The following is a 25,404-nucleotide window of genomic DNA, read 5'->3' on the forward strand; positions in this document are numbered from 1 at the left end:
AAAACACTTGATACAGGGCTGCAGATCCACTGCAGTGGGACATTGTCTCCATGATGGAAACAAAATCAAGTCTAGCTAGTCTTAAACTCTGCTGAGTCATGGGCCCCTCCGAGAATCACATACATTCAGTCCCTATAGCCAGAAAAACTCACCTTTGTTCAGAATCATACACAAATTAAAAGTCTTGTTTCAATCCTCTAAGTAATGAGAAATTGAGCCCCAGTGAGGAACAAGAACATGCCCCAGGTCATATGGTAGAATCAGATGCCAAGCCCCCAGCTCCCTACAGTAGCCATAAGAGGCCCGTCCCCCAGGTAAAGGCTAGTGAGAAGAGAGGACACAAGTAGAATTGGGTGAATAGTTTTAATGTGTAACAGTAGGTCAACTAGGGAAAACAAGACCCCTCAAGGCGCCAGCCCTTCTCCCATGATGCCCTGGCAGCTGTATGCCTGGGCCAGTCCCACACCTGCCTCAGCTCTAAGGCCTAAGTCCCAGGAAAGGATGGGAAAGAAAGGTGGATTGCTGGAGGCTCAGCCCAAGAGTTCAGGGAGGCAAGTGAGCTAGTTGAATTTGGCCTTGGAAAAATCCATCTCCGGATGCTGATCCATGAATCTGGGAAGGGAAAATAGAAAGTGAACAGGCTATCCCTCTCCCCTAAAGGTAGTAGTACCTTTCTCCCAGCCTCCCCTGTGAGGTCAATCCCTTTAGAACCCTGAGCAGCCTGGATCCAGGCCTAGCAGGAGGTGGGGCCCCAGGGTCTCCGAGGTCCATCTGAACCCCAGGCTGGAAGCTGAGGTGCCAATACTGGCACTGTTCTCCTGTAGATGGCAGTGACCACCTATTGCCTTCCTTCCTATCCTCAGATGACCTGCACTCAAGATGACTGCAGCAGGTGATTAGGGTAGGCAAGCCAAAGCTATAAAGCCATAAACTTGGCTGGCTCATTCTGGAAGGGGCAGGGCAGCTCCTGTGTCCTGGTCAGTGATCAAAATACTGCTATCACCCATATCCAAGCCCCAACACCCAACACCCCCATCTCCAAATTGCTCACTTTTTCAGAATTTCCTGTTTCTTCTGTTCATCTGAAGTGGGCAGCCCCATGGACTTCTGTCTCTGGTCATACATCATCTTTTCCACCATGCTGCGCGTCTCACCGTCCAGGTCTGACAGCTGGGGGCAGGCAGCACCAGGGGTAGGTGAAGCCCTGGGAACCCCTAGGCCCCTCATCCCTCAGCTGAAGGCCCCCCAACCAGGCAGGGCTCACCTTGGAGTTTTCAGGGTTGATCTTCTTGGTATTGATCTCAGGGTCACTGGACACCAAGCGGCTCCACCATTCCATCTTGTTGATCTGTGTAGAAAAGGAGAACCACCAGGGGACAGGAGGCAGCTCACTCTGTACCCCAGGAACCACTCACCAACCCTCCCAGAAACCTCCTGCACCGGGGACCCAAGCAGGCCTATGTTGGGACCTGAAGCAGAGGAGCAACACCTCAGCCCTCCACAGCTGACCTAACAGAGTTACCAATCAGCATTAAGGGAAGAAAGAAAGTACGGAGAGAGACACTATCCAGGATAAAAGGACAGAAGTTAGAGTGACAACTAGCTGGGACAAGCAGTATACTAGTTTTAAAAAGCAGGGAAGGACATTCCAGTTGAGAGGAAAACCAAGGGCATGTATGGGTGAGAGGCAGCCATGGCCAGGCAGGGCGGCTGGGATGGGCGTTACACGCTACGGGCAGCTCTCCTTGGACCCTTGGCACTTTATAGAGACCACCTTCATATACTGGTATCTGCGTCCCATCTCTCTCGAGGGAGGGCAAGAACACACACTTTCTGAGTAGCTTTCTACATTTTGTTCACTGTTCTCTCTCCAGCATACAGAACAGTCCCTGGCACATAGTAGGTGTTCTAGTATTTGTTAGATTGAATGCATGCATGAACCTAATGGCAAGGTGAGGATTTGGTAACAAAACTATTCTGATCCTGACTCCACCCTTTCCTAGATGTAAGAGCTGGGCAAATCTATGAGCTATCCCTTTCCTGACTCTAAAACAGACCTGCTTTAAATCTTATGGGATTACATAAAGGTAAATCCACTAGGTCCCTAGCATGGTCCCTGAGTGAATGAGCAGAAACCCTTCCCTCTTCCCTCATTAGGTCGCAGGCCTGGAGGCTGGGCCTCTCGCACCTTCTCCAGATGCACCGTCACCACCTTGCCGTCCTCAATGAGCCAGGAGCTCTCCTCCACCTTCACCTCATTGTAGAGCTCCCCGTCAATGACTGCAGGCTGGCCCTTGAGCCCCACTCGGAGGTGCCTCCGCTGGATGTCCACCACCACATCCTTCCCTTTCAGCCGGAAGTTCACACGGAAGGGCACTGCCAGCTGCATGGGAAAAGGGAGGTCAGGAGAGGCCCCAGGCTGGCTCCCCTCCCGCTCCCCTTGCCCTTGCCCTGCCACTCACGTCCAGCTCCGACAGAGTCTGGGTCCAGCGATAATTGGCAAGATCAGCCCCATTGCCAAGGTTGGGTTTCAGTTTCCCTTTGTCCTTCTCATCCTCCTCCTCCTCTTCTTCAGCCTCCTGCCCACAGTTGGAGTGCTCAGCTACTTATTTGACAGACATAAGACTGAAACCCTCCCTCTGAAACACGCCCAAGACTGGCTGGCACAGGGCATACAGCCACAAAATGAAACACACCCAGTCCCTGGTCACTCTGTGGCCCTCTGGGAGTCAGAGGTAAAACCTGGTTCTGATCTCTGAGATGAGCGCAGACTATTATAACCAAATGATAAAGGACATGGCTGGGAGGCAGTGACAGTCACAGATGAACCCATAGGATCCAGCTGGGGATGCAAGCCAAGGGGCTTGGGAAGAAAGCCCAGCACAGAAAACAAAAGGACACAAAGTGGCCATGAACAGGATCGTTCTGAGGAAGAGGGTAGTGGAAGGCATTCCGGACACAGGGCAAAGCTGTAGAGTCCCTGGAAGGTCCCAGCCCTGGCTAGTCCCAAGCATCCCAGGCCATCTCACCTGCTTCCCTGGTGAGCTCAGGCTGCCATTCTTAAGCTGGGCCTCATGATTCTCTGCATCCTTTTTCTGTAGCAAACAGCAAAGCAGTTGGCAAAAAGGTCCCCTCTTCCAGTGCCAACGGGTCAGGAGGCAACGAAGGGAAGCCTACTCTTACCTGGTCAATCTCCAGCTGCAGCCTCTCTGCCTCCTCATCAGTCAGCTCCTTGATCTGGGGCCCGGAGCTCTCTGACTTGGCCTCCTTGGCCAGCCTAGCTGCCCGCTCCGCCTTCTCCTGCCGCTCAGCCTCCTGCCGAGCTCTCTTCTCCCGCCGTGCCTTCTGTGCCAGCTGGTTGTGGTGGCTGAAGGTCTGTGTGATGAGCTAGGGAAGGAGGTGAAGGCAATGAGCCATCTCTACCTGCTGGGTGCCTGGGCAAGGCATTGCACTTAGAACCTGTTTCTTCATTTACAAAATGGGGGTAATACACACATACCTGACAGAGTTGTGATGAGAACACCTACAAATACCGGCTCAACAGACAGTGGCTACTTTAGAAAAACACACATTTAGTGACGTAGAGTGGACAGTGAAGCTGGACCACCTAGACTCAGCCCCTCTAAGAAGCCTCTCCCAAGCTCGAGACCACACCGACCTACTCGCTGACTGATCTCTTACCTGTGTACCCGTCTCCAGACCGCAGCCCGGCTGTGCAGCACTCAGCGCCACACCCAGAACTGCCATATTAGCAGGAAGCCAGAGAGAGTTTTCTCGAGGGAAAGGAGCCTCTTCCTCTCCTCAGCTGACAAGCTATCACTTTCCAACCCTTTCTCCCCCACTATTCCTTCCTAGGCTGCTTCCGACCCCCACCTTGCGGCCTCCCTGCTGCCCAGAGCCGCCCCAATGCTACTGCCCCCATCTCTGTCTGTGTGACTTTGGAGAAGTGCAAAACTCCAACATTTTCTATTTTTTTAAAAAAGATTTTATTTATTGATTTGAGAGAAAGAGAGTGAGAGAGAGAGAGAAGGGGGAATGGAGGAATGGGAAGCATCAACCCATAGTAAGTAATTGCTTCTTGTATGTACCCTGACTGGACAAGCCTGAGGTTTCAAACCAGCGACCTCAGCATTCCAGATTGAAGCTTTATCCATTGCACCACCACAGGTCAGGCTAACATTTAATTTAAAAAAAATTTTTTTAATTGATTGATTTTAGAGAAGGGGGAGCGGAGAGAGAGAAAAACACTTATTTGTTGTTCTATTCATTTATGCATTGGACTGAACCCACAACCGTGCTGTATTGGGATAATGCTCTAACCAACTGAGCTACTCAGTGAGGGCTTTCTAAGCCTGTTTCCACATGTCATGAGGATTAAATATTACAGACACTCATCTAGAGCCTGGCACAGTCCTCACCACATCATTGCTTGCCTGGCTGAGGATGACCCAATGTCAGCTTTGGGGGCTGGGGACAAGTACCTTCTCTTCAATAAAAATACAATGGGAGCTATAGCTCCACCTGTTATGACATTAGTAGCTCTCAAAGTATGGTTCCCTTAACCTGCAGCATTAGCATCACCCAGAATATATTAGAAATGCTAAACCTCAGGCCCCACTCCAGACCCACTCCATCAGAAATTCTGCAGGCGTGGCCCAGCAATGTTATTTTAACAAGCCCTCCTGGCTAATTCTCACGGTCACTGGAGTCACATCTAAATTTAAGACCTGGTCTATTCCTTTCACCTGTGTGACTCTGGGGGCCCTTTTTCTCTGTGCTTCTATTTTATTCTAAAAGTAGTCTTGCATAAGCTGTTTTTTGCCTAGAATGCCCTTGTTCCTACTCCCAGGTCACCTGACAAACTCTACTCACCCTCCAGGACCAGCTAAAGTGTCATCTTGAGTTTCACCTCTTCATTTTCAGCAGGCCCAGAAACATACCAAACTTAGGAAACCCAACTCTGTGCTGACCTACATATCTGGAGGCCTCCTAGGGCACTCACCATGTAACCAGTGGCTAATAAACCATCTCTCAAGAATCTGAGCCCAAAAAGCTGAGAGGCCCACGAGGTACTCAGGGTCACCAAAGTCACCTATGGGTTCCCTACTGAAGGTTCTGCCAAATGCCCTGTAACTTCTCAGTCATTGCATGCCAATTCTTCCTGCCACCCCCATAACCCCAGCCCATGCCATACTATAGTAGCTTTGTCCTCTACAATGTTAAAAGGACACTGAAATTCCCTAAACCAACTGGGTTAACAAAACGGGGTATGCAATAGAGAGAAATGAGACACCTGAAGGCCATTCTGCTGTTTAAACAGAATCAGTCATGAGACAATTACGCCAGTGGAGGCTGTTCTACTACAGGGCCTTGGTCCCAAGTTCCTAATCTGGGAAACCTTGAACTCAAGCCATTTGCGAACCAGTGGCCAAGGGTAGGCAGGAGCAAGGTCCTCCCCTCTCCCAGCTCCAGTGAATCATGTAATATCCCATTTGTCCTGTTCCCTCCTAGTTCCTGGAGGTTAGGTGAGGGCAGAGTCAAGGCCAATCACAGCTGCCTCTGATCCCGCTTCCCCATCTCCTTCCACCTGCTTTACCCAGGCCCAGCCCCAAGTAGAGACCCCTGAAAGTGTGTAGCCTACTGAGAGGTGCCAACTGTCTGGCTGTCACAGGCATGCTATATCACTGGACACATCTTTTGGAACCACAGCCCAGCAAAGTGCAGAAAGGGTAAGGAAGGCTGAGCTAGTTCTAGAAGACAGGCCCCAAACTGCTCAGTGGGCATATCTGAACACAGGCCTTTTCCTAACCTAGGCTCGGTAACAGGAAAATAGAGTGGTTCCTAGCAGTCTAGTCAGGAAAGACATTTATTTAAGCCTAATCCTGAACCTGTGTAGAGGGAAAGGGGTTGGGGGGGTCCCCAACACATCTGGAGAAACACAATACACTCCTGTTCTAGAACTTGATACAAATGGAGTCTTACAATATGTGTTCTTTTGTCTGTCTTCCTTTAAAAGGCTAGATAAGCCATGGCTGGGTAGCTCAGTTGGTTTGAGCATCATTCCAATATCCCAAGGTTGCAGGTTTGATCCCTGCCTGGTCAGGGCACATACAAAAATCAAGCAATGAATTTGACCTGGGGTGGTAAACACACAATACAAAGATTTGTTGTAGAATTGTGCACTTGGAACCTGTATAATTTTGTAACCAGCGTCACCCCAATAAATTCAATTTTCAAAAACTTTTAAATGAAATAAAATATTAAAAATAATCAACCAACGAATGCATAAATAAGTGAAACAAATCAATAAAAACCAGTAAAATTTTAAAAATAATGATGCAAAAAATAAAACAAAATAATAAAAGGCTGAATAATACTCCATTGTACGCATACATGACATTTTGTTTATCCATTCATTCGTCAATGAACACTTGGGTTGCTTCCACCCGGTGGCTACTGTGAACAGTTCTGCTATGAACATGGCAGCACAAATCTCTCTTCAAAACCCTGCTTCCAATTCTTTTGGGCGTATACCCGGAGCTGAGCATGCTGGGTCACATGAGGGTTCCAGTTTCATATTCTGAGGCACTGCTACACTGTTTCCACAGCAACAGCACCATTTCACATTCCTACTAACAGTGCACAGAGTTCCATTTCTTTTTTTTTTTTTTTTTTTTTTTGGCAAGACACAGACAGGAAGGGAGAAATGAGAAGCATCAACTCGCAGTTGCGGCATTTTAGTTGTTGTTCATTGTTTGTTTCTCATATGTGCCTTGACTGGGGGCATCAGCCGAGCCAGTGACCCCTTGCTCAAGCTGGTGACCTTGGGCTTCAAGCCAGTGACCATGGGGTCATATTGATGATCCCACCCTCAAGCTGGTGAGCCCGCGCTCAGGCTGGTGATCTCAGGTTTTCAGCGGCCCAGGCTGATGCTCTATCCACTGCGCCACCACCAGTCAAGCACTGCAGTGCACAGGGTTCCATTTCTGCACATCCTCATCAACACCTGTTACTTTCTCAGTTTATTCTTTGATTTTTTTTTTTTTTAGAGAGAGAAATGTCAATTTGTTGTTCCACTCATTACACATTCATTGGTTGATTCTTGAACGTACCCTGACCAGGGATGGAATCCACAACCTTGGCATATTAAGACAACATGAACCAACTGAGCTACCCAGCCAAAGCCATTTTTGGAGTTTCTGATAGAAGCCATCCTAATGGGTGTTAGGTGGTAGCTCATGGTTTTGATATGCATTTCTCTGATAATTAAGAATGTTGAGATATTTTATAATAAACTTTTTAAAGACCTACAATTCACTTTCATCAGCAATGTATATACATAGAGTAGCTTCTGTAAGCAATTCCATATCCTTATAAGCAATTTAAAAAAATTTTTTGTTGATAGGAAGAAAAGGGCATCTCACTGTTTCTTTGACTACTTGTGAATTTCAGCATCTGTTCATATGCTCTTTAGATCAGCTCTTCTTGTAATTTGCCACTTTTTTTTATCACTGTTTTTTTAATTGATTTTTTTTCAAGACAGAGGAAGGGAGGGAGAAAGGAAGAAAGAGATGGAGAAGGAGAGAGAGAAACATCGATTTGTTGTTCCAATTATTTATACATGGAGCCTGACCAGTGGTGGCGCAGTGGATAAAGCAGGGTCCCCAAACTACGGCCTGCGGGCCACATGCGGCCCCCTGAGGCCATTTATCCGGCCCCTGCCGCACTTCTGGAAGGGGCACCTCTTTCATTGGTGGTCAGTGAGAGGAGCATAGTTCCCATTTAAATACTGGTCAGTTTGTTGATTTAAATTTACTTGTTCTTTATTTTAAATATTGTATTTGTTCCCGTTTTGGTTTTTTTACTTTAAAATAAGATATGTGTCTGACCTGTGGTGGCGCAGTGGATAAAGCGTCGACCTGGAATGCTGAGGTCGCCAGTTCAAAACCCTGGGCTTGCCTGGTCAAGGCACATATGGGAGTTGATGCTTCCTGCCCCTCCCCTCTTTCTCTCTCTCTCTCTCTCTCCTCTAAAATGAAAAAAAAAAAAAAAAAGATATGTGCAGTGTGCATAGGGATTTGTTCATAGTTTTTTTATAGTCTGGCCCTCCAATGGTCTGAGGGACAGTGAACTGGCCCCCTGTGTAAAAAGTTTGGGGACCCCTGGGATAAAGTGTCGACCTGGAAACACTGAGGTCACCAGTTTGAAACCCTGGACCTGCATGATCAAGGTACATATGGGAGTTGATGTTTCCTGCTCCTCCCCGCTTCTCTCTCCCTCTCTCTCTCCTCTCTAAAATAAATAAATAAAAATAAAAAATGAAACAATTATTTACACATGGAGACTCTTGTATGTACCCTAACCGGGGATAGAACCTGCAACCTTGGTGTATTGGGATGATCATCCAACCGAGCTACATTTCCAGGGTTTGCCCACTTTTTTGTTTATCATTTTCTTGTCAATTTATAAGAGTTCCTGCATATTAAATCACCTATTAAATCTTGTCCTGGCCAGACAACTTGGTTGGTTAGAGCATCATCCAGAAATACATAGGATGCCAGTTCAATCCCTAGTCAAGGCACATATAGGAACAGATCTGTGTTCCTATCTTTCTTGCTCTTTTTCCTTTCCTCTCATATATATATATGGTCTACCGGAAAGTTCTGTCCGTTTTTGGAATAAAATAATACAAATTTTTCTTACCGTCAATAAACTTTATTAAATAATGTAATTGCCATTATTATTAATGATTTGCTGAGCTGAATTAAGCCTTTCTGCGATCTCCAATGTTGTCAGAAAAGGATCTTGCTCCAATATGGTCTTAACAACATTGTCATGGATCAAAGATGGTCGCCCAGAACGTGCTTATCAGAAAGGTCGAAATCACCTGTTTCGAATTTTTTGAACCATCTTCTGCATGTCCTATCAGAAACTGTACCTTCACCAAACACTTTCAATAAATTTCTACATGCTTCTGTAGCATTTCTTCCTTGTTGAAATTCGTAAAAATACAGTGGCGTAAATGAACTTTATCAGTAGCCATGGGTACACTATCGCTTCACAAATAAGACTAAAGTGAATCAACTTTGTTTTAGTTAATTTGCTTTGTCAGTATGTATACATTAAGTGATAAAAACAGAGAGGCACACATGCGCCAAATAAACATGTGCTTACGTGTCGAAACTTGTGATAGAAACGGACAGAACTTTCCGGTAGACTTTATATATGTATATAGTTTTATTCAGTGAGAGGAGGGGAGGCAGAGAGACTCCTGCGCGCACCCCGATCAGGATCCACCTGGCAAGCCCACTAGGGGGCAATAATCTGTTTCTCAGTAACTGAGCTCTTCTTAGAGCCTGAGGTGGAGGGAGGCCATGGGAGCCATCCTCAGTCAGTGCCCAGGGTCAACTCACTCCAACTGAGCCATGGCTGCAGGATAGGAAGAGAGAGAAAGAAAGAGAGAGAGAGAAAGAAGCGAGGGGGAAAGGTGGGGAAGCAGATGGGTGCTTCTCCTGTGTGCCCTGACTGGGAATAGAACCCAGGACATCCACACGCCAGGCTGACGCCCTACCACTGAACCAACAGACCAGGGCCAAAAAAAACTTTTTTTAATTTAAATCTTATCTATCCTCTGCATTGCATTTTGCAAAATCTATTGTTTTTTCAGTTGAATTAATATGATAATCTTTTGCCATAGAAAAGTTTTCAATGTTTGAAGAAAACAGCTACTTTTTTTTTTTTTTTGAGAGAGAGGGAGAGAGATGAGAAATATCAAGTCATAGTTGCATCACTTTAGTTGTTCACTGATTGTTTCTCATGCATACATTGATGGGAGGTTGGGGAGGGGGGTCTTCAAACCAGAGACCTTTGGGCTCAAGTCAAGCGACCTTGGGATCATATTGATGATCCCATGCTCAAGCTGGTGAGCCTGAGCTTAAGCCAGATAAGCTGGAGCTCAAGCCAGCAACCTTGGGGTTTCGAATCTGGGACCTGTGTCCCATGTCGACACTCTACCGACTACGCCACCACTAGTCAGGCAAACAGCTACTTTTCCTTTCATAATTTCTAGGTTTCCATTTGTAAGTCCTCTCCACACAAGGTTATGCAGTTTCCTAGCTTCCCTCACAAGACTCCACTTGATCTGCCATTTATTATTACATAGGAATTAAACAAATGGTACAATTTTGGTTTTTTACCAATAGCCACTTGTAGCAGCATGACTTATTATATCATCCTTTCCCTACTGAACTGAAGTACCATATTAGACACAAGTTAAATCCTCATTCAGGGTAGACTTCTCGTAGGTTCTCTTCTGCCTCAATGGTCTCTCTCTCTTCATAGGTCCATACCATATTAATTTGATTATTATGGCTTTACTCAAATCTATAATTTCTTATTTATAATTCCTAGCCTCCAAAGCTATAAAAACTAAGTGTTTCTGTACTTTTTATAAGTTTGTGGCACAAAGGTATTTATAGTCTTCATATTGCCCACTTGGTATGAATACTGATATACATTTCGCTGCAGAAATTTGAATATGCTTGATTACAGGATATTGCTCTTGACCCCTGGATTGGGGCAGTGTATTAAATGTATAGTATATTCCCCAACAGGGAGCCAAAAAGAAAAAAAAATAAAAATAAAAAAAATAAAAAATAAAAAATAGCCTGACCAGGTGGTGGCGCAGTGGATAGAGTATCAGACTGGGATGCGGAAGGACCCAGGTTCGAGACCCTGAAGTTGCCAGCTTGAGCGCAGGCTCATCTGGCTTGAGCAAAGAGCTCACCAGCTTAGACCCAAGGTCGCTGGCTCCAGCAGGGGGTTACTCGGTCTGCTGAAGGCCCGCAGTCAAGGCACATGTGAGAAAGCAATCAATGAACAACTAAGAAGTCGCAACGCGCAACGAGAAACTGATGATTGATGCTTCTCATCTCTCTCCGTTCCTGTCTGTCCGTCTATCTCTGCCTCTGTAAAAAATAAATAAATAAATAAAAATTTAAAAAATAAAAAATAAATGTATAGTATATGCACTGTATTGCCAGCTAAAGTCCCAAGAGTTCTAAATCCCCAAACACAACTGGCCCAAGGAGGTTCAGAAAACATACTATAAACTTGTATTCTCACATGCCAGCCACCTCATCTATACTACCATTTATCCTCCCAACAGCCCTGTGAGGTGAAAATTACCCCTACTTGCAGGTAAGAAAAATGAGGCTCCAAGAGACTCATTCAGCAAATGCCATACAGTTGTCAAGCAGGGAGTGGAGAGGCCAGGATTCAAACTCACGTCTGCTTGACTCCAGAGCCTTTCCTCTTTAACCACCACACCTGGAAATGGACCTGTACTACTACAGTAGGTGCTCAACACAAAGGAGTTACTGTGTTGTAGCTGGAGACCAGGTGGGAGGGCTGGACAGGTTTCTGCCTGCCTAACAATCTGACCAACCTCTCCATAAAGAGCTGACCCTATAGAAACAAAGAATCAAGGAGCATAACACATCTAAGAGGGGACCTGCGGACAGCAAATACATGTTAGCTATAACTACTCCGATATTCGAAGCTTTCTTAATATTATTCATCTCTTATTCCAGCTATATCTCACTCATCCTTCATGCTTCACGCATTACTTCCTCATGAAGTCTTCCAAAGCCCCCAACCTAGTTAATACCCATTTTACACTCCCAGGACTTCTGCCCAAACTCCCTTCTTCTTTTCCTTTCTTTTTATTTTTCTGAAGGGAGCACTGCTGCTATACTGTGAGATCCATGAAAACAAAGACCATGTCTGTATTGACCTCTGTAATCCTGAAGAGTCTGGCATAGTATCTAACATAGGGAAAATGTTAAGTGCTCAATAAATATTCATTGAAAAAAATTTTAATAAATACTCAAAAAACAAATGACTGCTGATATTATAAGGTTGTCTGGCCCACAGGGAAAAAAAAGGGAGATGCTAATGCTAATACAAAAGAATATTTGCAACAGAAGGAGTCCTAGAGATCAGAGTCCACCTTCTTCCATTTTATAGATATGAAAATGGAAAAGACCAGAGAATTATTGATGGTAAATCAACAAAGTCACAGAGCTAGGCCAAGGATCTGGGACTCCTTGCCCCAGGTCGTCAAGAAACATTGTAGAGCAGGGGTCAGGAACCTATGGCTCGCGACCCAGATGTGGCTCTTTTGGTAGCTGCATCTGGCTCACAGACAAATCTTTTTTTTTTTTTTTTTTCTTTTTTTTTTTTCCATTTTTCTGAAGCTGGAAACGGGGAGAGACAGTCAGACAGACTCCCGCATGCGCCCGACCGGGATCCACCCGGCACGCCCATCAGGGGCGGTGCTCTGCCCCCCAGGGGGCGATGCTCTGCCCATCCTGGGGGTCGCCATATTGCGACCAGAGCCACTCTAGCGCCTGAGGCGGAGGCCACAGAGCCATGCCCAGCGCCCGGGCCATCTTTGCTCCAATGGAGCCTTGGCTGCAGGAGGGGAAGAGAGAGACAGAGAGGAAAGCGCGGCGGAGGGGTGGAGAAGCAAATGGGCGCTTCTCCTATGTGCCCTGGCCGGGAATCGAACCCGGGTCCTCCGCACGCTAGGCCGACGCTCTACCGCTGAGCCAACCGGCCAGGGCTTCACAGACAAATCTTTAATTAAAAAAATGTTAAAAATATAAAACATTCTCGCCTGACCAGGTGGTGGCGCAGTGGATAGAGCATCAGACTGGGATGCGGAAGGACCCAGGTTCGAGACCCAAAGGTCGCCAGCTTGAGTGAAGGATCATCTGGCTTGAGAAAAAAGCTCACCAGCTTGGACCCAAGGTCGCTGGCTCCAGCAAGGAGTTGCTCGGTCTGCTGAAGGCCCCTGGTCAAGGCACATATGAGAAAGCAATCAATGAACAACTAAGGTGTTGCAACGAAAAACTAATGATTGATGCTTCTCATTTTTCTTCGTTCCTGTCTGTCTGTCCCTATCTATCCCTCTCTCTGACTCTCTCTCGCTGTCCCTGTAAAAATAAAATAAAACATTCTCATGTATTACAATCCATTCATTTCCCACTCATGTTCATGGTTGCGAGTGGCTGGAGCCAATCACAGCTGTCCTCCAGGACAACACCAAATTTTTATTGGATAATGTGTAACATACACGGGTCGTTGTATGGCTCTTATGGAATTACATTTTAAAATATGCCCTGGCCGGTTGGCTCAGCGGTAGAGCGTCGGCCTAGCGTGCGGAGGACCTGGGTTCAATTCCCGGCCAGGGCACACAGGAGAACCACCCATTTGCTTCTCCACCCCCCCTCCTTCCTCTCTGTCTCTCTCTTCCCCTCCCGCAGCCAAAGCTCCATTGGAGCAAAGATGGCCCGGGCGCTGGGCATGGCTCTGTGGCCTCTGCCTCAGGCGCTAGAGTGGCTCTGGTCGCAACATGGCGACGCCCAGGATGGGCAGAGCATCGCCCCCTGGTGGGCAGAGCGTCGCCCCATGGTGGGCGTGCCGGGTGGATCCCGGTCGGGTGCATGCGGGAGTCTGTCTGACTGTCTCTCCCTGTTTCCTGCTTCAGAAAAATGCAAAAAAAAAAAAAAAAGTGGCATTCATGGCTCTCTCAGCCAAAAAGGTTCCCAACCCCTGCTCTATAGCCAATTTCCTCATTTGTACAGTGGAGACAGCAACACCAACCCCCCGGGAGCATAGGAAATAGGCGAGTAAATGACAGCTTGCTTCCCTTTCTCGCCTCTTCACCTTGGCACCTAACCATGGGCTGAAGGTTACCATTATGCCAGAGGAAGGCCAGGTGAGCTTTTCTCCGGAAGAAACAGAGCTACCAAAGTGACAGCGGCCCCCAATACTCACCTTCTCTGCCATCCCCTCTTCTCCTCCAATGAAAAAGTCTGTTTTGCGTCGTAGGAAGCTGAAGAAAGTGTTGACAAGCTGAAAGACAAAAGACTGATGCTATAGAGATGCCACCTATTGGGAGCCCTCAAGTGCACAGAAGTCAACATCCTTAGTCTCCAAGGGAACTTGGGGCTTGACTCTTTCATCCCTGAGCCTCTCAACTGAGGAGATATCCTTCCAAATAAGGCCCAACCTTAGTCACTTCTGCCAGAAAGCCTAACTTAACCTTACCTATAAACCTGAAAGGCAGATTTTTCATTTCTCATGTGTATGTGTACATGTGTTTCACATTCCTTGTGACCCAAAAGCAGTCTAAGGATATAGAGGACCCCTCCGGCATACAGGGCCTTGGCCCTGTAAACAGATTTGACTTGGGGTGGTGAACACGCAGTACAATATACAGATGATGTGTTACATAATCGTACACTTGAAACCTACATAATTTTATTAACCAATGTCACCTCAATAGTTTAATTAAAAAAAAAATTTTAAGGGAAAAATTATAAGCCCTGGCCAGTTGGCTCAGCGGTAGAGCATCGGACCGGATGTGGATGTCCCGGGTTCGATTCTTGACCAGGGCACACAGGAGAAGCGCCCATCTGCTTCTCCACCCTCCCCCCCCCCTCTCTATCTCTCTCTTCCCCTCCCACAGCCAAGGCTCCACTGGAGCAAAGTTGGCCAGGGCGCTGAAGATGGCTCCATGGCCTCTGCCTCAGGCGCTAGAATGGCTCCGACTGCAGCAGAGCAATGCCCCAGATGGGCAGAGCATCACCCCCTGGTGGGCATGCCGGGTGGATCCCAGTGGGACGCATGTGGGAGTCTGTCTGACTGCCTCCCCGCTTTTAACTTAGGAAAAATACAAAAAAAGGGGGGATTATACTAAAAAGGGGGGGACAAGGAGACAGACATTAAACAGGAATCAGACAAGTAAGCTAGGTAATTTCAGACGGGTCTAAGTTTTAAGTAAGAAATAAACGGGTCTTGTTATAGAACAGTAGTCCTCATGATGAGGTCTGGAGATCTGAGGACCCAGAGAAACAATAATTTGTCTTTTTCACCTCTTGCCCTCACCAGTGTACATACAGTGAGGTTTTTTAGAGACCACATGGCACGTGACACTGCAACAGATCGAATGCAGAAGCAGATATCAGAACATAGTAAATCTGCCTTTGATTAAGCCAAACATTAAAGACATTTACCCAAAAAGAAAAAGTAAATAATGCTTCTCACTAAATTTATTTTGTTTTGGAAATATTTTTCATAAAGAACGTGATATTTACATTAGCATGCAATGAGTTTGTTGTTATTATTGTTTTCAAATTAATTAATAAACAAGTTAAAAAAAAAAGCCTATGCTCAGCTTTTCTCTAGAGATAGTAAAAAGCCCAACGAGAACGGCAATGGCTGAGTAACTAGGGTAGAGCCAGAAGGAGGGGAGCAAATGAAGCCACTTCAAAAAAGGTTAGGACTAACTGGCTGGGGCACCAGTCTGGCCAAGGGATTAAGAGCATGAGTTTGGATATCAAACTGATATGTACTAGGTCTGTGACCTTAGGAAAGTTTCCTAACTCTGTAAAACAGAAACAGCAGCAGAACCTATTCCTAGGTACCTTGTAAGGATCAAACGAGATATTGGAGGTGAGGGCCTTAGCAGTGTCTGGCCCAGAGCAAGAGCCTACCTGCCAGAGTGAACTCCTCACAAATAGGCACCACAAACCATGGCTTATTCTGTATACATCCCCACTGCCCGACACCAAATCTGGCTCAGAATACAAGCTCAAAATATTTTGCTGAATGAAAAATCTAGTGATGACCTAGGTTTTGCACATATTATCCCTTTTATTTGCATAAAATTGTTCCAAATTTGATGTAACAGCTTATATTAACAGTTTCAATTCCTGCTTCTAGACCATTTAAATTCACTCAAAAATGAACTTATGCCTGACCTGTGGCGGCGCAGTGGATAAAGCGTCGACCTGGAAATGCTGAGGTCACTGGTTCGAAACCCTGTGCTTGCCTGGTCAAGGCACATATGGGAGTTGATGCTTCCAGCTCCTCCCCCCCTTCTCTCTGTCTCTCTTCTCTCTCTCTGTCTCTCCCTATCCTCTCTAAAATGAATAAAAAATAAAATTAAAAAAGCACCTCTTACTTAAGAGTGTGCCTAAAAAAGAAAAAAAAATGAACTCATTACCAAATTCAATTTTGTGTGAACCAGTTTGGGGGGGGGGGATCTTTTCATACTTGCAATTTATTTAAACTTTTTATTTATTTATTTACAGAGACAGAGAGTGAGTCAGAGAGGGACAGACAGGGACAGACAAGAATGGAGAGAGATGAGAAGCATCAATCATTAGTTTTTCGTTGCGCATTGCAACACCTTAGTTGTTCATTGATTGCTTTCTCATATGTGCCTTGACCACGGGCCTTAAACAGACCGAGTAACCCCTTGCTGGAGCCAGTGACCTTGGGTTCAAGCTGGTGGGCTTTCGCTCAAACCAGATGAGCCCACGCTCAAGTTGGCGACCTCGAGGTCTCGAACCTGGGTCCTCTGCATCCGATTCCGACGCTCTACCCACTGCGCCACCACCTGGTCAGGCCACACTTGCAATTTATTAACACTCTTCCCACCTCAAAGGGCTTAGGAGTCCTTGGTCACAAGCGTCAGGGTGAAAGAATGGTAATGGGAATCTCAATGAAAACTTGTCCCAGCCCTGGCCGGTTGGCTCAGCGGTAGAGCGTCGGCCTAGCGTGCGGAGGACCCGGGTTCGATTCCCGGCCAGGGCACACAGGAGAAGCGCCCATTTGCTTCTCCACCCCTCCGCCTGCACTTTCCTCTCTGTCTCTCTCTTCCCCTCCTGCAGCCAAGGCTCTATTGGAGCAAAGATGGCCCGGGCACTGGGCATGGCTCTGTGGCCTCTGCCTCAGGCGCTAGAGTGGCTCTGGTCGCAATATGGCGACGCCCAGGATGGGCAGAGCATCGCCCCCTGGGGGGCAGAGCGTCGCCCCATGGTGGGCGTGCCGGGTGGATCCCGGTCGGGCGCATGCGGGAGTCTGTCTGACTGTCTCTCCCTGTTTCCACCTTCAGAAAAATGAAAAAAAAAAAAAAAAAGAATGAGTTCTGGCCTGACCAGGCGGTGGCGCAGTGGATAGAGCGTCGGACTGGGATGCCAAGGACCCAGGTTCAAGACCCCGAGGTTGCCAGCTTGAGTGCGGGCTCATCTGGTTTGAGCAAAGCTCACCAACTTGAACCCAAGGTCACTGGCTCGAGCAAGGGGTTACTCAGTCTGCTGAAGGCCTGCGGTCAAGGCACATATGAGAAAGCAATCAACAAAAAACTAATGATTGATACTTCTCATCTCTCTCCGTTCCTGTCTGCCTGTCCCTGTCTATCCCTCTCTCTGACACTCTCTCTCTCTCTCTCTCTGGAGAAAAAAAAAAAAAGAAAAGAATGAGTTCTGGACTGGACTTATAGGCTTTTCTACCTCTAACTTTCCATGTTTCCAGTCCAAAAAAAACCAACTCCAGCCTGACCAGGCTGTGGCGCAGTGGATAGAGCGTCAGACTACGATGCCGAGGACCCAGGTTCAAGACCCAAGGTCGCCAGCTTGAGCGCAGGCTCATCTGGTTTGAGCAAAAGCTCACCGGCTTGGACCCAGGGTCGCTGGCTCGAGCAAAGAGTTACTCGGTACTTGGCCCATGTTGTTCATACATTATGTGTTAATTGTGTGTAGTCACTACGCATAAAATATGCTTTTGAAAAGCTCTTTGTAAACTCCATCAGGCATAGGACAGATTTTTGCTCACGTCTGAATCTCCAGGACCGTCCAATGAGTGTCTGATACATATCTTACTAATTAGTCCTGTCCCTTTACACTACTCTCCTACAAAGATTCAGAAAACAGGGATTCACAACTGTTTCAAAAATAAAGAAACTGAGGATTGGAGACATCGAAAGGTCCCAAGTGGGGGTGGTAGAAATCAATTGTGAACCTAGGCCTCCAATTCCCCATTCAAGGCCTAAAGAAACACACGTGCTAACATCACCCCACCCCCCAAACACATTTCTCCGCTGGCTCCAAGTCGGTAGCGGCAACTCCCAATGTCTGGGATAGTTTGTCCTAAGGGATGCCTTTTGCACGCAGCCATCTGAGAGGAAACGGGGCCGGAAGAAAAGTATGAGGCTGGCGGGGTGAGGGGCCGGTGATGCCACAGCTCTGGGGGTTTTCCAGGGGAAGGTTCAGTGACGCCGCAGTTGTTAACATAGAAATTACTGAGGCGCCGGAACCCAGGACGTATACGAAGGGGGACGTGAGGCGGGGAGGCCAGACCGGAAGCTGGGGAGCGGCGAGAAAGTGGGGGGATACCTGAAGCCCGACTCAACGGTGGATCTCGGCCCTTAAAGGCAGAGAAAGGCTGAGGGAACCTGGCTAGGGCCGCTCGGGTAGGCAGGCGCCGCTAAACCAGGCCTCGCCGACGCTGCGCGTGCCGTACCTCCTGCACGCCGCCCTCGTGTTGCTGCGCCATGGCCAGCAGCATGCCATCGAACCGCTCCTCTTCTTGCTCTCCACCCATCGCGCCGGCCGCTAGCCACGCACCGACAGCCGAGCTCCACACTAGAGTCTCGCGTTCTCCCTGCTCCTTAGGATTGCGTCCGACCCTACGACTCCAGCCCTCCGCCTTCCGCAGCGGAGCCGGAAACACGCAAGCGTCTGGGCTCTCCGACCCTCCCACTCACCTTCTCTTCCCGCCTCCCTTTCAGCAGGTGACTATTGAGTGCACGGAAAACAGCCCGCTTCGCCGCCCATTGGCTGACGTGCTGAGCCAATCAATGAGCGCGTCCAGGAAACGGAGGGAGGGACCAAGAGCCCCAGAGTTTGGAGTGAGTTGCTATGGTCACCAGACGCTTTGGAGCCTTCCAGAAATCCCTGTGCTAAAATGGGGCGGGGGCGGGGGTAAAAAGGAACAAACTTTGCTTACTTCCTTAAGAATGACGTACCAGGTTGTAGGACAGTGGAGCATAAGGTGTCCTTAGTCTCTCTCCAGTCCTCCCACAAGGCAATGGAGGCCCAGAAAGTACAAGGGACCTGCCCAAAGGACCACCTCCCTCCCTCACCCTTGCAGACTCCACCGGGGTTCACGGCATACACAATGTTCAGTTGCACTGGCCCGGGGCTTAAAAGAGCGCTGTGCTTGGTTTAATGCTCTTCTGTTGCAGTTCTGAAATTCTTAATAGTTTTTGAACAAGAAACCTCACATTTTCATTTTGCACTGGACCCTATAAATTATATAATGAGTGCTGGATTTGACCTTCGCTCCTGTTAAGGTGAGGGGACAGGTGTCCCAGCCATCTAAGCCCCACCTTTCCACTTTGCAGTGAATTTCATCATCTTAGTCTTTCAAAGACTCTATCTACCCTTATTCTTTTTTTTTAATTTTTATTTATTTATTTTAGAGAGGAGAGAGAGAGGGAGAGAGACAGAGAGGAGAGAGAGACAGGGGGGAGGAGCTGGAAGCATCAACTCCCATATGTGCTTTGACCAGGCAAGCCCAGGGTTTTGAACCGGCGACCTCAGCATTTCCAGGTCGACGCTTTATCCACTGCGCCACCACAGGTCAGGCCCCTTATCCTTTTTTTTTAAGGTGACCAATCGTCCTCCTTTAGGGAGGACAGTCCTTTTGTAAGTTCCGTCCTCCCTCAAAAAGTGTCCTATATATCCTCCTTTTTGATACTGGAAGACTAATCTGTACATGTCCGTATTCGATCGATGCAGAGTCTATCCATTGCGTGTGATGTGATGTATTTGTATCTAAATGAGTACTTTCTTCTTACGATTATTATTAAAAAATAATAGGCATGTAAGCATAATTACAATATAAAATATTACAATTGTTTTTATTATGCAGTTATATATTATTGTTGCAATAAATAAAATGTTTCTTTTATTTACGATATTGTTTTCTTCTATTTATTTTTCTCCTCCTTTTCATTGTAAAAAAAGTTGGTCACATTTTTTTTTTTTTTTTTTTTTTTTTTGCATTTTTCTGAAGCTGGAAACAGGGAGAGACAGTCAGACAGACTCCTGCATGCGCCCGACCGGGATCCACCCGGCACGCCCACCATGGGGCGAAGCTCTGCCCACCAGGGGGCGATGCTCTGCCCATCCTGGGCGTCGCCATGTTGCGACCTGAGCCACTCTAGCGCCTGAGGCAGAGGCCACAGAGCCATCCCCAGCGCCCGGGCCATCTTTGCTCCAATGGAGCCTTGGCTGCGGGAGGGGAAGAGAGAGACAGAGAGGAAGGAGGGGGGTGGAGAAGCAAATGGGCGCTTCTCCTGTGTGCCCTGGCCGGGAATCAAACCCGGGTCCTCCGCATGCTAGGCCGACGCTCTACCGCTGAGCCAACTGGCCAGGGCCTTGGTCACATTTTTTTAAAATCTCCTGTCTCTCGCCCGACCGGGCAGTGGCGCAGTGGATACAGCGTTGAACTGGGATGCGGAGGACCCAGGTTTGAGAACCCCCCCCCAGGTAGCCAGTTTGAGCGCTGGCTCATCTGGTTTGAGCAAAGCTCACCAGCTTGGACCCAAGGTCTCTGGCTCGAGCAAGTGATTATTTGGTCTGCTTGTGGTAAAGGCACATATGAGAAAGCAATCAATGAACAACTAAGGTGTCGCAATGAAAAACTGATGATTAATGCTTCTCATCTCTCTTTGTTCCTGCCTGTCTGTCCCTATCTATCTCTGTAAAAATAAAAAAAAAATTTCTGTAAAAAAAAAAAGAATCTCCTATCTCACAAATTTCTTTTATCTGGATCATTCCCTTCAATTTACAAACATGCTTTCATGTCACTGAACTTTTTACTATTATGTGACCCACTTTCTCCTCTACTGCCCCAGTTTTCAGTTCTAATTCACAACAAAACTTCAAAAGATTGCTATTTTTCTCTCCTAAGCACCAAGGGCCTTTCTTTTGCCTCTGTAGCTTGTTTCGGGAGTCCATGTTTTCTACGGCTCACTTCTACCTCTGTGACTTTTTGTAAACTTTCTCTTCAAAAAAATAAAAAAAAAGAATGCTAAATTTGTTTCTCCACTTCCAGCTCTCCTCATCTTAGTCTCTTCCCTTTTTTTTAAAGTGAGAGGAGAGGAGATAGACCCCCATATGCACCCCAACCGGGATCCACCAAGCAACCCCTGTCTGGGCTGATGCTCAATGAACCCAGCTATCCTCAGTGCCTGAGGCCTATACTCTGAGCTACCCTCAGCACCTGGGCCATCGCTCAAACCAATCAAGTCACTGTCTGCAAGAGGGGAAGAGAGAGGGAAGGGGGAGAGGGAGGGAAAGAGAAGTAGATGGTTGTTTTTCATGTGTACCCTGACTGGGGATTGAACCTGGGATGTCCGTACGCTGAGCCAACACTCTATCCACTGAGCCAGCAGGGCCAGTTTAGTTTTTTCTTAAAAGACTCTGACCAAGGCCCTGGCCAGTTGGCTCAGTGGTATAGCATTGGCCTGGCGTGCGGAAGTCCCGGGTTCGATTCCCGGCCAGGGCACACAGGAGAAGCGCCCATCTGCTTCTCCACCCCTCCCCCCTCCTTCCTCTCTTTCTCTCTCTTCTCCTACCGCAGCCAAGGCTCCATTGGAGCAAAGATGGCCCGGGCGCTGAGGATGGCTCTCTGGCCTCTGCCTCAGGCACTAGAATGGCTCTGGTTGCAACAGTGCGACGCCCCAGAGGGGCAGAGCACCGCCCCCTGGTGGGCGTGCCGGGTGGATCCCAGTCGGGCGCATGCGGGAGTCTGACTGCCTCCCCATTTCCAGCTTCAGGAAAAAAAAAAAAAAAAAACTCCGACCAAGGTTATAATTATCTTCATTGGCATTAACAAGCCAATGGACCACTATTCTTTTTCTCAGCTACATTTGACACAGTTTACCCCTTCTTCCTTATGGAAACACTTTTCTCCTTAGACACTTTTCTTCTGTTATGGACAGAATTGTGTTCCTCCCATTTCATATACTGAAGCCCCATTGTGACTGTTTTTGGAGATCGGACCTTTTAAAGAGGTAATGATGGTTAAAGGAATTCATAAGGGTGGGGCGTTCATTCAATAGGACTAGTGTCCTTCTAAGAAGAGAAAGAGATCACAGAGGAAAGACCACATGAGGCAGCTGTCTGAATAGAGTGGCCTCAGAAGAAAGCAACCACCTTGATCTTGGACTTCTAGCCTCCAGAACTGTGAGAAAATAAAGTTCTGTTGTTGAAGTCACTCAGTCTGTGGTATTTTGTTATGGCAGCCCTAGCAAACTAATAGAACTCTGTGTCACTGTACTTACTTGGTTTCCTTCACGCTCACTAACACTCTTTCTTAGTGCCCTGTCCGTCCTACCCAGACTTGTAAATGTTGGAGGCTCTGTCCTTTGCTCTCTCATCTTTTCCTCTCCTTACTTTTCTCCATAGGTGATCTCACAATATCTCTGGCCTAGACTTCTCCTGAGGTCCAGATTCATCTAACTACCTCCTGAACAATTCCACTTGGATAATTAACAGATATCTTAAAACTCACATGGCTTTGAGAAGATCAAAAAGTTCTGGTGATAGATGGTGATGATGGTGGCACAACAATGCAAATATACTTAATGCCACTGAACTGTACACTTAAAAATGGTTAAAACAGCCTGACCAAGTGGTGGCACAGTATATAGAGCATCAGCCTGGGATGGAGAGGACCCAGGTTTGAAACCCCGAGGTCACTGGCATGAGTGCGGGCTCATTTGGTTTGAGCAAGGCTCACCAGCTTGAGCTCAAGACCACTGGCTTGAGCAAGGGGTCACTTGGTCTGCTGTAGTCCCCCGGTTAAGGCACATATGGGAGAGTTCTCAATGGAGAACTAAGGTGCCGGAATGAAGAGTTGGTGCTTCTCATCTCTCTCTCTCTCCTGCCTGTCCCTATCTGTCTCTCTCTCTGTCTCTGTCACACACACACACACACACACACACAAAATGGTTAAAACATCCTGACCTATAGTTGTGCAATGGATAAAGTGACAACCTGGAACGCTAAGGTCGCTGGTTCGAAACCTCTGGCTTGCCTGGTCAAGGCACATATGGAAGTTGATGCTTCCTGATCCTCCCCCTTTCTCTCTCTCTCTATCTTCCTCTGCCTCTCTCTCCCCCAACCTAAAATGAATAAATTTTTAAAAATGGTTAAAATGGTAAGTTTAATGGTATGTATATTTTACTAAAATAGAAAATACAACTTTATAAGACGATTTGAAATTTGAACTCTGACTAGATATTTGGTTTTATTCAAGAATTACTTTTTTTTTTACAACTAGCATGGCCAACATCCTTACAACTACACACACAAATTAATTCTTCCCAAAGTCTCTCCTATTGAGTTAAATGTCTCCTTCAGGCATGCATTCACCGAAACACAAACCTCCACTCATCCACCTATTTGCATAAACCAAAAATCTAGTCTCACATAATCCATTAGTAAGTCCTGTTTACTCTTCCTCTGAAATATATTCTATTAGCAATAATAATCGCGCCTCGGATAAACCTCATTGGCTACGATACTGCCACTGCACAAAGCTTTTGAAATACAGTGTGTCCGTAAAGTCATGGTGCACTTTTAACCGGTCACAGGAAAGCAACAAAAGACGATTGAAATGTGAAATCTGCACCAAATAAAAGGAAAACCCTCCCAGTTTCTGTAGGATGATGTGGCAGCATGTGCGCATGCACAGATGATGATGTAATACCGTGTGTACAGCAGAGCAGCCCATGGCCATGCCAGTCGAGATGTGGACGGTACAGAGGAAAGTTCAGTGTGTTCTGTGGCTCACTAAATTCGAATCCATGACCAAAGTGCAATAACATTACTCGGTGGGATAAGCAGTTGAAGAAAACTGGCAGTTTGGTGGAGAAACCCCATTCTGGTAGGCCATGAGTCAGTGACGAGTCTGTAGAGGTTATATGGGATAGCTACCTAAGGAGCCCTAAAAAATCTGTGCATGAGCCCACATCAAACTGCACTGAATAGGTATAAAACTGGGAGAGTTTTCCTTTTATTTGGTGCAGACTTCACATTTCTATCATCTTTTGTTGCTTTCCTGTGACGGGTCAAAAGTGCACCATGACTTTACGGACACACTGTATATTCTGATCTGCCCCCTCTCACCTTTCTGTCTAAATCAACATCATCTCTGCCTGGATAACTACTCCTACTGCTTCATAACTGGTCTTACCTCCTTATTTCTCTCTCTCTCTCTCTCTCTCTCTCTCTCATCTCTCTCTCTCTGTGTATTTTTCGAAGTTAGAAGTAGGAAGGCAGTCAGACTCCCGCATGTGCCCGACTAGGATCCACCTGTCATGCCCACCACGGGGTGATGCTCTGCCCATCTGGGGTGTTGCTCCGTTGCGGCCAGAGCCATTCTAGCACCTGAGGCAGAGGCTATGGAGCCATCCTCAGTGCATGGGCCAACTTTTGCTCCAACGGAGCCTTGGCTTTGGGAGGAGGAGATAAAGATAGAGAAAAAGGAGAGGGGGAAGGGTGGAGAAGCAGACGGGTGCTTCTCCTGTGTGCCTTGACTGGGAATCAAGCCCGGAACTCCCACATGCCCGGCTGATGCTCTACCGCTGAGCCAACCAGCCAGGGCATTATTTCTTTATAGTTCATCCTCCCTTCAGCAACCAGGGCAATCTTTTTTTTTTTCAGAGTAATCTTTTTAAAGCAGGGGTCCACAAACTTTTACACAGCACTGTCCCTCAGACTCTTGGAGGGCCAGACTATTAAAAAACTATGAACAAATCCCTATGCACACTGCACATATCTTATTTTAAAGTAAAAAACCAAAACGGGAATAAATACAATATTTAAAATAAAGAACAAGTAAATTTAAATCAACAAACTTACCAGTATTTCAATGGGAACTATGCTCCTCTCACTGACCACCAGTAAAAGCAGTGCCCCTTCCAGAAGTGCAGCAGGGGTTGGATAAATGGCCTCAGGGGGCCGCATGTGGCCTGCGGGCCATAGTTTGGGGACCCCTGTTTTATTTTTTTTCACTTTTATTTTATTTTATTTTATTTTATTTATTCATTTTAGAGAGGAGAGAGAGAGGGAGAGGGAGAGAGAGAGAGAGAGAGAGACAGGGGGGAGGAGCTGGAAGCATCAACTCCCATATGTGCCTTGACCAGGCAAGCCCAGCGTTTCGAACCGGCGACCTCAGCACTTCCAGGTCAACGCTTTATCCACTGCACCACCACAGGTCAGGCTGGGGACCCCTGTTTTAAAAGATAAGCCAGATCTAGTTACTCCCTTGCTTAAAATTAGCCCTTTGTGGATTGCCATTGCATTCAGGATAAATTCCAAACTACTAACCATGGCTTCCAAGGAGTAACACCATCAAGGCCCTGCCCACCTCTCCAGCCTCATCTTGTCCCACACTCCCCCTCACTCACCAAACTCCCTCCTCACTGACTGCTTTTAGTTCCTCAAATTTGCTGTCCTAGCCTGACCTGTGGTG

General features: G+C 47.1%; 1 protein-coding gene and 1 non-coding gene across 2 annotated transcripts; both read right to left on the reverse strand.

The window, feature by feature from the left end:
• Positions 1–349: 349 nt before the first annotated feature.
• Positions 350–18,581, reverse strand: NUDC (nuclear distribution C, dynein complex regulator). Its single transcript, XM_066269974.1, has 9 exons — positions 18,376–18,581; positions 13,843–13,920; positions 3,184–3,387; positions 3,030–3,095; positions 2,463–2,579; positions 2,189–2,383; positions 1,265–1,348; positions 1,052–1,170; positions 350–612 (listed from the first exon to the last, which is right to left on the reverse strand). Exons 1-9 carry the CDS (start codon positions 18,454–18,456, stop codon positions 561–563), a joined length of 996 nt encoding a protein of 331 aa, XP_066126071.1. The 5' UTR covers positions 18,457–18,581; the 3' UTR covers positions 350–560.
• A 4,745-nt stretch (positions 18,582–23,326) lies between these two features.
• LOC136332601 (U4 spliceosomal RNA) lies at positions 23,327–23,469 on the reverse strand. The gene has a single exon (XR_010730782.1). It is a non-coding gene; the product is annotated as a U4 spliceosomal RNA (small nuclear RNA).
• Positions 23,470–25,404: the final 1,935 nt, after the last annotated feature.

The sequence above is a fragment of the Saccopteryx bilineata genome, chromosome 3 (assembly GCF_036850765.1).
Source record: "Saccopteryx bilineata isolate mSacBil1 chromosome 3, mSacBil1_pri_phased_curated, whole genome shotgun sequence".
NCBI lineage: Eukaryota > Metazoa > Chordata > Mammalia > Chiroptera > Emballonuridae > Saccopteryx > Saccopteryx bilineata.

Excerpts from the sequence above, each read along its gene's own strand:
- NUDC (XM_066269974.1), bottom strand. The coding sequence starts at position 18,456 with ATGGGTGGAGAGCAAGAAGAGGAGCGGTTCGATGGCATGCTGCTGGCC. Across the intron at positions 3,388-13,842 it reads AAGAGGGGATGGCAGAGAAG|CTCATCACACAGACCTTCAG; the intron begins GTGAGTATTGGG and ends CTCCTTCCCTAG. Across the intron at positions 2,580-3,029 it reads TGAGCTCACCAGGGAAGCAG|GAGGCTGAAGAAGAGGAGGA; the intron begins GTGAGATGGCCT and ends AACTGTGGGCAG.